The following is a 13,647-nucleotide window of genomic DNA, read 5'->3' as shown; positions in this document are numbered from 1 at the left end:
TGAGAGGCCCGCGCACCGCGATGAAGAGTGGCCCCCGCTCTCTGCAACTCGAGAAAGCCCTCGCACAGAAACGAAGACCCAACACAGCCAAAAGAAATTAATTAATTAATTAATTAATTAAAAAAGTATGGGAGTCCTTGTATTTTAAAAAAAAAAAAAAAAAAGAATGGCTGTATCCCCAGTGGTCACTGCAGTGCTGTTTACAATAGCCAAGACACGGAAGCAAGCTAAATGTCCATCAACAGATGAATGGATAAAGAAGATGTGGTATATATACACAATGGAATACTACTCAGCCATAGAAAAGAATGAAATAATGCCATTGGCAGCAACATGGATGGACTCAGAGATTATGATACTAACTGATGTAAGCCAGACAGAGAAAGAAAAATATCATATGCTATCACTGATATGTGGAATCTAAAAAAAAATTATCCAAATGAACTTATGTACAAAATAGAAAGAGACCCACAGACATAGAGAACAAATTTATGGTAACCAAAGGGGGAGGGGGGGAGGGATAACTTAGGAGTTTGAGGCTAACATATACACACCACTATATATAAAATAGATAACCAACAAGCACCTACTGTATAGCACAGGGAACGCTACTCAATAATTTATAATAACTTATAAGGGAAAAGAATATGAAAAAGAATATATATATAATACATATATATATTACTGAATCATATGTATATGAATCACTTTGCAGTACACCTGAAACTAACACAGCATTGTAAATCAACTATACTTCCATTTAAATAGATAAATAAATATGTTTTAAAAAAAGAATGGCTGCATGGAAATCTATCAGGAAGCAAGGATATGAAAGGTTTATAAATGAGCAAAGATATGGTGTCCATTCAAATAGCTTCAGGCTCTCTAATGAATCACTACAGTCCAAGTAGTGATATAATGAATTTCCATCTCAATGGCAACCGACCATTAAAGTAGGATTTTTATTCATTTGGCTTTAGTGTAAAATTTAAAAGTACTTTAGAGATAATCTTAACCTTATGCTCAAAAAGTATCCCAAAAATGACACACAGCTGGTTTGGGTTTTGGTTGTGTGTGTGTTTGTGTTTCTATCTGTAACTAAAACAAACAAAAATCTTCCTAAAACAGATCATTAAAATGAATAATTAGTTGTGTTTGACAACCTAAATACATTTTAGACAAAACAATCAATCCCTTCTGGAGAATAATTAATCTCAAATAATGCTAGGAAGGATCTTGGAATTGAGGCTCAGAGAGGTGATATGGTTTTTCCCAGGTCACACAGCCAATTAATACTGTACTAGGGCTCCTGTCCTGTTCTCCTGCACCCCCAGACTCAACCACAGCTCTTCCTTTATGGCACACTTCAGAATGACCACTAAATGTATAGTCTTTTTAATCTTCATACAAATACCTTTGGAATTAAATCTTCATCTGATGCCTTCTCATTCTTCTTCCCTGGATCTAAGCAGTCGTGAAGTTGAGCCAGAAATTCCTCATGTTTCCTGCAATTCTGTGAGACTTGATCCTTATTCTCCTCGTTTTCCTTTAAACATTTTCTGTCGGGCAAATAACAAGTCAAGTTTTAACACCAAAGAAGATAACATTCATCAAAGTTCAGAACTCAAGCTCTCTGTCGGGAAATAACCAATAATCATTTCAACACAACACAGTTTCCCAGACACAGAGCACGATATCACCTTGCAAGCCCAGTTAAAGAGGGAGAAAAGTGGAAACAACTCTGGGGCACGTACACTTTGCAGAAATGTAGGGAGATCTTTACGGCATCTTAGCAAGGGAGACAGATTCTCTGCCTCCTGTTCCTGACATTTTAGGATCTGCAGAAGTGGAAGGTGCCTCTCTAGATCACACATGGATCCACTCAGCCATGAGTCTCTGTTGTGGCTTCGTGGGGAAGAAAGAGAGTGATGCTACATTGGGTCTAGAGACCATGCTTTCTTTGGTCACTACACAATGATCCATAAGGGTTACTTAGAGCTTTCCCTGGCTCGTGGCCAAGCATAACTATAATAAAAAATACATCATTAAAGATGTTAAAAAAAAATACATCAGAAGCAGGGGATGTGCCCACCCCTGGAAAAGAGAGGTGTTCAATCATCAGCAAAGATCACTATTAGTTTTTGCACATCCAGAATTTTTAAAGAGTATTGGAATGGGCCAGTCAAGGAAAATCAGTCAATTTATGCTCTGCTGTGAATATTTTATTTCAAATCTCAGATAGGTATGCTAAAATAGCATAGTCTATTTCTAATTCTTTAAATGTTAAAAACTAAGAGATCATAAAAAACAGACATAGTTTAAAGGCAAATTAGGATCATTTCAATAATATGGCATCATTTTTTAGTACCCTAGATAATAAACATGATTATTGCTTTCCCTTTTTACCATCTTGAGTGTTTATTGCAATTCTTTCACGCTGTTCAAAGATTAACAAAGCATGTAATTGCATATACTCAAAAGCTCATCATATTTCTATTTAGAAAAAATGTATAACAATAAAAGACCAACATCAATATATCTCTAAGTTCTTATTTTCAGCATATGAAAGGTAATATTTATTCAGTCTCTCTCACTCATTTAAGTCATAGTTAATGCTATGGCTCTGATTTATTTATGTATATGATTCTATACATTTACTCTAAGATTTCAGTCTTACTTCTCTGTTCCAGGAGTTTCTAAATTATTTCCACTTCTATTTGCATTTCACTTTGACCCAACAAAGTCCCAGGCATCTACCATAAAGACATAATCACATAAATGTGAAAATATAAATGCACATGGTTACTCACTGCATCTTGGTTTATAATAATTTTTTGAGTGGAACTGACCTAAGTGCCTAAAGGAAAGAGCAAAAAGAACTGGTTAAGTAAATTATGATATTAACAGGCAATGGAATATCACTGGCCATTAAAAACGATACAATGAAAGACTTTTTAAGTATTTACAACATATTATTCATGAAAAATAGTTCACTACATGATGCCATTTATGTACAACTCTCTGAAGATCTGTTCAACAAAATGTTAACTATAGCATTTCTGGAATCATAAGGCTGTGAGTAATTTTAATTTTGGGGGGCACTTTATTATATCTTTAAAAACGTTCTTATAATGAATATATATCATTTTATTACTCATTTGTTTAATAAATATTTATTGGGCACTAACTATGCTACTTACTATGCTTAAAGGTGCTAAAGGGCTTCCCTGGTGGCGCAGTGGTTGAGAGTCCGCCTGCCGATGCCGGGGACGCGGGTTCGTGCCCCGGTCCGGGAAGATTCCACATGCCGCGGAGCGGCTGGGCCCGTGAGCCATGGCCGCTGAGCCTGCGCGTCCGGAGCCTGTGCTCCGCTATGGGAGAGGACACAGCAGTGAGAGGCCCACGTACCACCAAAAAAAAAAAAAAAAAAAGGTGCTAAAGATACAGTAGTAAACAAAACATATAAACATCCCTAATGGGGCTTACATTCTAGTTGGGAAGATGGACAATAATCAAAAAATAAATGTATGTAAAATGTATAGTATATTATAAAAGGGCTGGAGACACAAACAAGCAGGAAAGGGAGTAAGAAACATTTGGGAGGAGTGCGGTGAAATTTAGATGTAGTCGCTACGCTCACATTAGTGGCAATGGGAAGCTGCCAAAATTTAGATTTATTTGGACGGCAGAGATAGATGATGAGATTTACTGAAGGATCAAGGAAAGAGAAACAAGGATGATCCAAAATTTTGGCCCTGATCAACTAAAAGAATGTAATTATCATTAAACGAGATTAGGAAAAGCACAGGAGGATTTTGTGGAAACACCAGGAGGTATTTTGGACATGTTCCGCTTGAGATGCCTGTTAGATATCCGCATGGAGATGCCCAGCAAGTCATAAGATATGTGGGTCTTGAGCGCTGGGAAGAGGTCCAGGCTAGATCTAGAAACTACATGCTCGTGGGGGGTCACAAGCGTGTAGATCATACTTTAAGTCATGAGACTGGATGAGAGTGAATTTAGATAGAAAGGAGAAGAGAGTCAAGGACTGAGCCCTGGGGCACTCCAGTACTTGGAAGTCAAGGAGATGAGGAGGACAAAAGCAAGAGACTGTGACAGAGCAGCTAGAAAGGAAAGATCAAAAGCAGGCACGCGCTGTGTCCTGGACGCTAAAAAAAGTGGTTCAGGGAGAAAAGCCAACTGTTGGCTCATGTACTGGAGGGTCAAGTAAGATAGGACTGATCATTGAATTTGCAATGCGCGGTCACTGGTCACCTTAACGAGTGGCTTCAGTGGAGTAGATCTGAGAAAGGAGAGGAATTGGTACAGTGAGTACATATAAACATGTTCCAGGAGTTTGGCAGTACAAGGAAGGACAGAAAGAGGACAGGAGCTAGAAGCATTGGGTTTTTGTTTTTATCTTTATAAGATGAAATAAGTAAAACAAGTATCAAGTATTTTATTAGTAAAGTGATTTAAGTTATTATACACAGAATTTTTAAAGTGTATCTTAAGAACAGGTAGCTCCCAATTTTATCTCAATAATCACCTTTTGTCAGAACTAAGGGTAGAAAACCTAGATTTCCTGAGTTCTCTGCATAAACTGGCAATAAACCCTAATGAGGAGTGTTCAGGGTGGTCTGGGTTTCCGGTGTATTTTAATAACTAGCTTCTGAATAAACCCTTCCCCCTGTGCACTATTTTACCACCTCCACTTAAACCTCTACTTAGAGGAAATCTTCCAAATTTGCAACCCTAATCAATAGGGCATAAACATGCTTAGGACAACGCCATGTTTGTTAAGATTCTTGCTGACATTTACAAATGAGCTTGGAAAAAATTTTCAAGACTCCAAAGATATGTGAGGTCAATGATTTTTTTTTTTTTCAAAAATGCAGGGGACACAGGTTCGAGCCCTAGTCCGGGAAGACTCCACATGCCGCAAAGCAACTAAGCCCATGCACCACAACTACTGAGCCTGAACTCTAGAGCCCGTGAGCCACAACTACTGAGGCTGCGTGCCACAACTACTGAAGCCCGTGCGCCTAGAGCCCGTGCTCCGCAACTAGAGAAGCCACTGCAATGAGAAGCCCGCGCACTGCAACGAAGAGCAGGTCCCGCTCACCGCGACTAGAGAAAGCCTGCATGCAGCAGCGAAGACCCAATGCAGCCAAAAATAAATTAATAAATTTATTTTTTTAAGTTAAAAAAAAAAGAAGTTAGTATTTTAACACTAGCTCCACTGAGAAGTATACTGAAATGTCCTCACTGCAATTTCTCGTCCAGTTCTACAACTTTCTTCTTTAACTCCTGGTTCTCCTTGATTGCAGACTGAGCTATGATTTTAGTTCTAATTTTAGAAGTGGAGAGTGCCGCTGATTCTTCTTCTAGCTCCTGAACTGTCTCTCAAAGAGGTGAGGAGAGACGATTTTCTGGCATTGTTTTCTCTGTAGTTCTCCATTTCAACTTTCAACTCTTGAAAGGAAACTTCTTTGGAAAGCATCTTGGATCGCAGTTCTCAAAGCTAACATGGAAAAGAAGTAAAAAGAGGGAAAAGATGTCAATGGTATAAGTTGGAAGTACCTTGAAAAAACCCCAAAATCATAATTTAAAATTTCAATCTTTTATTCATGACTTCATCCAACTTTACTTTTTTTTTCTTCATATTTGTTTCCATATTACCAGCTGGGAAATTATGCCTAAATAGTGGACTTCATAGTCTGCCTTTTTCAATAAACAATTGAGCAATGTCTTGTGGTAATTTAGTCTCACTCAAGAGACATGTGTGGTGTATTTTGCAAAAAGCAATAAAATATTTTGCAATGAGAATTCATTTTCTAAATCTGTATTACTGCTATTGCTGCTCATGATGAAACAAGGAAGCTGCAAGGTAGGCTATTTGTAATTTCATGGCCATAGCTGTTTCCCAGGTCAATACAGACTATGCGATATATCACAGCATTTCTCCCCCTGGCCTTCTGGACCCTTACTGTGGGTGATAAAGGAAAATAATACTCGGATTTCTGGAAAAAATATAGGAGAAAAGGAAAATCATTATAGGATTTATACAAAAGGAAACGTTTAAACTTTTATGAATTCTGTGGCATTAAAATGCTGAACGCAGGGGCTTCCCTGGTGGCGCAGTGGTTGAGAGTCCGCCTGACGATGCACGGGACGCGGGTTCGTGCCCCGGTCCGGGAAGATCCCACGTGCCGCGGAGCGTCTGGGCCCGTGAGCCGTGGCCGCTGAGCCTGCGCGTCCGGAGCCTGTGCTCCGCAACGGGAGAGGCCACGACAGTGAGAGGCCTGCGTACCGCAAACAACAACAACAACAAAAATGCTGAACACAGTATGTGCCTTATTAAGCTACCAGATCCACCCCCATTAGAAAACTTTATGAATGCATCTTTTTTTTTGGAACTGTAAGTATGCATGCATACATTTATTCACAAACACACACACACACACACACACACACACAATCAACTCGTCTTTCAGTGGGATCCTGGAAGCCTAGTGAGACTGCTAGTTACCTCACAGGCAAGCCTAGGATTCCTTGGGGCCATCAGGCTATAAGCACAGTGAGTCTAGAGAGAATCTCCCAGAAACTCCACAATAGACCTGATCCAGCCCAGAGGGTAGATGGATCCCAATCATCTTCCTAGAATTTCCCCCAGACAATCAGAACCACAAGAAAGGGATTCAGATTTCCATCCCCAGAGCTTCAGATTTCAAGCAATCCGCATTAAAGGCAGCTACTCCCTGGGATGCTTACAGCCATCCAAAGCCCACACAGCCCAAACCCGAAGTCCCCAGGTGCCCCCAGGTACTCTCGAGGATGTCGAGCTCCCCTGAGATCCAGAATCCAGCCCACGTCACCCTACTTTGCAGCACGGCAAATGCACAGCCTTTCAGGAGTTCTCCACAGCTAGAGGGTAGGGGCACAATAAGAGAATAAGCATAAACTTTGCCAGAAAGTTTAAAACTGTTTCCCTTTGTCCTATTTCTAATCACCTCTATACTCTGCTCGCTCCATAAGAAGCTAACAAGGCCATTTGTGAGTTATGAAGACGCAGACTCTCACCTCAGACTGAGCAGATTCAAATTTGACCAGAGTTGCTGCAAGTTCGCTCCGGGCAGCCTCGGCCACATTCCGATAGTGGTTTAACTGCTCCCGAGTAACTGCGACTTCCAAGATGATCATAAGTTTCCTGATAGGGTTTCCCAAAAGACAAAATATACAAAAGAGAGTTAAACAATTTTTTCCATGCAGCTGTGCAAAGCAAGATTAAGTACAGAAGCATTCTCTGTAGTCCAAATATGTTGGAAAGGCTGCCCAGAGATGTGTTTGGTTCAGATTATTTCATTCTCCTTCTCAAAATTCTAAGGGAAGCAGGAGGCAGCCCAGGAACGAATGATAGGCTCCCCCAGGATGGTAGTGGAGTTTGACATTTAAGAGTTGGTATGTCCCCTTGGGGGACTTCCCTGGTGGTCCAGTGGGTAAGACTCCACGCTCCCAATGTAGGGGGCCAGGGTTCGATCCCTGGTCAGGGAACTAGATCCTGCATGCTGCATCAAAGATCCCGCATGCCACAACAAACACCCGGCACAGCCAAAAATAAATAAATTAATTTAATTAAATATTAAAAAAAAAAAAAAAAGATTTGGCCTTTGACACTTTACAGAGTTTCCTTCCGCCCAACTCCAATGTTATTTGACCTCTGACCAGAACAGATAGAAACAACAAAGGACCACCAGAAGAGATGGTTAACAGGAGGCAGTTTTTATTGTTCTTCTGTTTCCAGACTACAAAGTTTATCAACTCATCTCCGGTCTGCTGAATAACTGTTTCATGTGTTTATCAAAGAGACTCTGTGATGTAAGTATAGAAGTCTGTCTCCTTCATAATTATCCACTATGCCATTTATTCTCAATCTCATAGCCTATCTTGGGTTTTTGTTTTTTTACTTATTTATTTTTGGCTGCGTTGGGTCTTCGTTGCTGCACGCCGGCTTTCTCTAGTTGTGGTGAGCGGGGGCTACTCTTGGTTGCAGTGAGTGGGCTTCTCATTGCGGTGGCTTCTCTTATTGCAGAGCACAGGCTTCGGTAGTTGTGGCTCAAGGGCTCTAGAGCTCAGGCTCAGTAGTTGTGGCGCAGGGGCTTAGTTGCTCCGCGGCACGTGGGATCTTCCCGGACCGGGGCACGAACCCGCGTCCCCTGCATTGGCAGGCGGACTCTTAACCACTGCGCCACCAGGAAAGCCCTATCTTGGGGTTTGGAAGGTTACTCAGATGAATGCCTGAGGCCAGAGATAGTGGTCATGCCTGGAGACCTTCTCCATCCAGAAGGGAACAGCTCTCAGCTCCACTGATGGCTGCCAAGCAGAAATATGGATCCCAGCATGGCCTCATTACTCTAATTTTTCAAGACAAGTCCTATATTTGGGCTTTTTGAAGTAAAAATTCCCAGTTTTTGCCTCTGGGTAACTAATTTAAATTTAAAAAAATAAAAACACCATATGATCCCAATAAACACATCTGCAGAGCAGATTTGATGGGTTTGGGCTGTGGGTCAGTATGTAACCTCTGGTTCTGTTTCTGTCCTATTCATGTCATAATACCTGCTTTCTGAAAGAATTATTCCAGAGTTTGGACAGATACCCACCTCTATGAAGTTTCCAGGGCCTGGGGTCTTTGTGAAAGACATACAAGAAAGCCATTTATTTTTGAAGGAATATGAAAGAGGTCACATAAAGGAGGGTTTCCCTGGAATATCTAGTGTCCTCGAGGGAAACACCCGTAAAAGCTGTCTGTGACTCTGCCGGGCTACTGAACTGACAAAGACTACTCTTTGGAAATACTCATGAATGCAAAAGTCATCTTAAAGCCCTGAACTTCACAACAAGCATTGTCACGACTAGTGTGTTTCAATCCACAAAATGCTAAACAAAACCTTCAGGCACTCAGTAACCACCAGTGTTTGTCAATTACAACATATGCAAGAAGATGGTAGGCCTGTCCTCCTGGGGAGAAAGCATAAAACAGTTAACTGCATCTGTTAAGAGAACCACATCCTGTTCAGCCTCACCCAGCATTCAGAAGGAACTTTTCCACCCTAACCACTCCAGCAATATTTTCCAAAATAAGCCATGTGAGGACCTAGGTCACCTACAAGAGGTTTGAGCTACAGCATGTATGACCATTTTCTAAAATTCCTTAGGGAAATAAATTTCTTAATGGCTATGATTATTTATTTCATTGACTAACATGATTTTTTAGGACATGACATAGTCATACTATAATTTTATATCTTTCTTATGAAAAAATATTGTGTCCGTTGGTTATAATATTAAGAGCCCCTGAGACAGTTCAGAAGTGGGCCTTTATTTGAGGAGGTTACAGTGTAATGCAGGACATCACCAAAAGCATTAGCATCTTCACATGCTCATGGGCGAAAGAAACCACATATTAAGATATTATGACCTTTGACACTGGAGCAGGGCCTACATGAGGAGGACTCTTGATTACTGAGTTTAGAAGACAGTTGCTAGGGTCTAAATCACCTTTCAAAGTCCAGGAGACTCGAGATTATTCATCAGCAAATGTTTATGAAAAGCCTATTCTGGGTCAGGCACTGAGCCTACAGTCTTATAAGAAAAAGAGCATTTATCAAACAACCACACTGGTGATTGTGTAATTACAAACTGAAATAAATTCAAGCAAAGAAAGAAACAGACAACAAAGGAAAGTGACTTAAAATTAGGGAGGTGGAAGGAAAGATTTCCCTAAAGAAGTGATGATTAAATAGAAATTAAATAGGCAAGGGGTACTGACACAGGAGCAACCCACATCTTTCAAACAGCCAAAAGTCTGAGCAAAGGTCCTGTGGCAGGAGTATGCCCTGTGTGATCAAGGATCAGAGAGAAGGCAGTGAGGCTGAGAGGTCAGAGCAGGTGAAGAACACTGGCAGCAGGGCTCGAAAGACAGCCCTGAGCCCATTGATATATTTCAGTACCTGATAGGGCTTCTTTTTAAAAATATTCCTCCTTGGCTATTCTTACGTGTTCATTTTACCATATGAAATTTAGAATCAGCTCATCAAATTCCAAAAAATCCTGTTGGTCTTTTTACTGGGAGCATGTTAACTTTATAAATAAACTTAAAGAGAATTAACATCTCTTAAATGTTGAGTTTTCCAAATAAAATCATCCTTTTTCCATTTGTTCAGGAATTCTCATATGTCATATATGTAGCTGTGATGGTTAATTTTATGTGACAACGTGACTGGGCCACAGGGTGTCCAGATATTTGGTTTAAACATTATTCTGGTTGTGTCTGTGAGGATTTTCTGGGTGAGATTAGCATTTGAATCAGTAGACTGAATAAAACAGATTGCCCTCCCCAATGTGGGTGGGCCTCATCCAATCCACTGAAGGCCTGTATAGAACAAAAAGCCTGGGCCTCCCTGGTGGCGCAGTGGTTGGGAGTCCGCCTGCCGATGCAGGGGACACGGGTTCGTGCCCTGGTCCGGGAGGATCCCGCATGCCGCGGAGCGGCTGGGCCCGTGAGCCATGGCCACTGAGCCTGCGCGTCCAGATCCTGTGCTCCGCAACGGGAGAGGCCACAACAGTGAGAGGCCTGCGTACCGCCAAAAAAAAAAAAAAAAAAAAGGCCTGAGTAAGGGAGAATCTGTTCTTTCTGCACGTTTTTGAGCTGGGACCTCAATCTTCCCCTGCCTTTGGATTCAGACTCAGACTAGAATTTATACCTTCAGCTCTCCTGGGCCTCCAGCTGGCCTACTGCAGATCTTGGGAATTCTCAGCCTCCATTATTACTCAAGCCAATTCCTTGTCATATATATATACATACACACACACACACACACACACACACACACACACACATATACATACATATACATCCTACTGGTTCTGCTTCTCCAAAGAACCCTGACTGAGCCCCAGAGACACCTCTGTGTTGAGCTGGGCTCTGGAGTATACCACACTGACATAAATCATACCAATGTTTTCCTTTTTTTTTTTCTGTTGCTATACCAATGTTTTCTTAAGCAAAAATAAACAAATGGGACCTAAACTTATAAGGTTTTACACAGCAAAGGAAACCATAAACAAAATGAAAGACAACCTATGGACTGGGAGAAAATATTTGCAGTGTGACTGACAAAGGCTTAATTTCCAAAATATGCAAACAGCTCCTACAACTCAATGACAAAAAATTAAACTACCCAATCAAAAAATGGGCAGAAGACCTAAACACACATTTCTCCAAAGAAGACATACAGATGGCCAATAGGCACATGGAAAGATGTTCAACACTGCTAATTATTAGAGAAATGCAAATCAAAACTACAATGAGGTACCACTTCACACCAGTCAGAATGGCCATCATCAAAAAGCCTACAAATAACAAATGTTGAAGAGGGTGTGGAGAAAAGGGAACCCTCCTACCTGTTGATGGGAATGTAAATTGGTACAGTCACTATGGAAAATACTCAGTAGTATGAAGTTTCCCTCAAAAAAAAAAAGCTAAATACAGAATTGTCATATGGAGTATACCACAGAAATCCATTCCTTCAAGACACTCTGAGGTAGCTTGAAATGAGAAGAAATGCACAGCGGTAGCATGAGAGGATTACAAGGATAAGAAAAAACAATATATGAAAACTGAAAGAAGAATACATGAATTTATTTATTTATGCCTCTGCTTTTCCTCTTAGCCCTTCCTTGGCTGTCCCATAGATCCTTATGTAGTGTTCTTCATATTTGGCTTGGATTTCTTCTTTGACCTGAGTTGCTTTAAGGGCTTGGTTGTTTTTGTGGCTCTCTGTTCTCAGAATTTGTTACGATGTCTGTTTTATTGCATTGTGCTCAGACAACCCATCTGTATTCCAGACTGACATTCATGGGTGTACACCAGTGGGGTGGACCAATGTCCATTCAGAACTGGGTCCATTCAGACTGGAAGGTTGTCCTTCTTATACCAGCCATTACACATTTTCACCATCATCCTTTTCTATATTATTTCTACTCCAGGGAATTTATCAAGGTTTTTGTAATACTCAATTTTATGAATATCCAATGGGTATTTAAGAGGAAGGTATATTCTCAATCTTCGGAGCTTGAAATTCAATATGTATCAATTAGTTCTACTTTATTCATCATTTTCATTAGGCATTTCTAGTCTTGTCTAATTTCTATGCTTTTACTCTATCATGGCTCGAAAGAGGTGAGTTAGAGCCTATTACTACTATAATTCTCTATCACCTTGTAGCACTTGTATTCTTGCTGAATGAATACTGGTACTGCTTGACTTGGTGCAAAGATTCAGAAATTTCATATATTCGTTGTGAATTGTACCACGTAGCACGATAATGTGCCATTATTTGTCTGACCCTTTTTGTTCATAATTCAACTTTTTCCAAAATTGAGATCATGACTCCTGATTTCTTTTTGTTTGCATCTGACTACATATACCTTTGTTCCAGCTTTTTACTGTCAACCTTTCGGTATCACTTTGTCTTGGGTGTCTTATATGTAAATAAAGTTGGTTAATCCTTTTGGATACCCTTCCAATTACACTGTATCTATTAAAAATTGAAATGTAAGTACTATGACCCAGCAACTCTACCTCTCAATTATCTCCCCTTGAAAAATAGTCACATATGTGCATAACGATATAACAGCAAAAAAGAGGGGGTGTGTGAAACAATATAAATTCCCATCAACAAGGCAATTACTAAAAAAGGCACTCCCAAACTATGAATACTAGGCAACAAGCAGTAGGAGATCGTGCTGTATGTTTGGGCATAAGAATATCTCCAAGACATTCCACTGAACAAAAGTAAGAAAGTACAGATCCACAGTTTGATACCTTTTTTCATAAAACACATAGGGAGGGAAAGCACGACATCTTTTCTAGAAATATATTTGGAGAAGAAAAAGAGAAAAAGGTCTGAAGGGACACACATCACCTTAATAACAGTCCTCACCTCTGGAGCCGACAATAATATTGGAGCTGGGAGGCGAAAGGCTTTGTTTTTGTCAAGAAGGATATATTTATGCATTACTTGTATAATTAAATATAATTTAAAGAAAAGAAAAATACTGGGAAGAAATGTTACTGCGATTATCTTTTAGTTATAGGACTACCTTTTATTTTCTTCTTTATTATATGTTTTTATATTTTCCAAATCCTTTATAGTGGCTGTACATTAATTTTATAATCAGAGTAAACATCCCCCCTTAAATAAAAACAAAAGGAATAAGGACAAGAATAGACAAAAATCACAAAACCTGCCATGTGGTGCCTTTATGGAAAACACAAGGACAAAGAAACAATCCCAGTAGCATAGGAATTTGAATGCATGTGAAAGCAGACATCTCAGGGGTTTTGCACTTTTAATTAAGCCCCCTAAAGTTAGTAAGATTTTTGGAAAATTCTTCAACTTTTTCTATAAATATTAAGCAATCTTCACTTTAAAGAAACTAATTTTACCCTATTCAAAATGGCAAGATTAAAAAATCATCCATTTGTCCTCGTATGAGGACACTCCAAGTTATTAGGTCTCTCTCAGCTAATACATGAAGCAATTTTACATTAATTTTAGAAAGCCAACTACCTATGATTTG

At 39.9% G+C, this 13,647-nt stretch overlaps 1 protein-coding gene across 1 annotated transcript in view; it reads right to left on the bottom strand.

Moving 5' to 3' along the window:
- CCDC170 (coiled-coil domain containing 170) overlaps positions 1-13,647 on the bottom strand; it is a 72,523-nt gene that overhangs the window by 50,475 nt on the left and 8,401 nt on the right. The window contains 5 exon segments of the mRNA XM_059083200.2: positions 1,415-1,559; positions 5,270-5,401; positions 5,403-5,524; positions 7,084-7,192; positions 7,194-7,210. Coding sequence (XP_058939183.1) covers positions 1,415-1,559; positions 5,270-5,401; positions 5,403-5,524; positions 7,084-7,192; positions 7,194-7,210 — 525 coding nt within the window.

This window comes from Kogia breviceps, chromosome 13 (genome assembly GCF_026419965.1).
Source record: "Kogia breviceps isolate mKogBre1 chromosome 13, mKogBre1 haplotype 1, whole genome shotgun sequence".
Taxonomy (NCBI): domain Eukaryota; kingdom Metazoa; phylum Chordata; class Mammalia; order Artiodactyla; family Physeteridae; genus Kogia; species Kogia breviceps.
The sequence above is the reverse complement of the archived record's forward strand: the minus strand, read 5'-3'. Positions and strand labels throughout refer to the sequence as shown.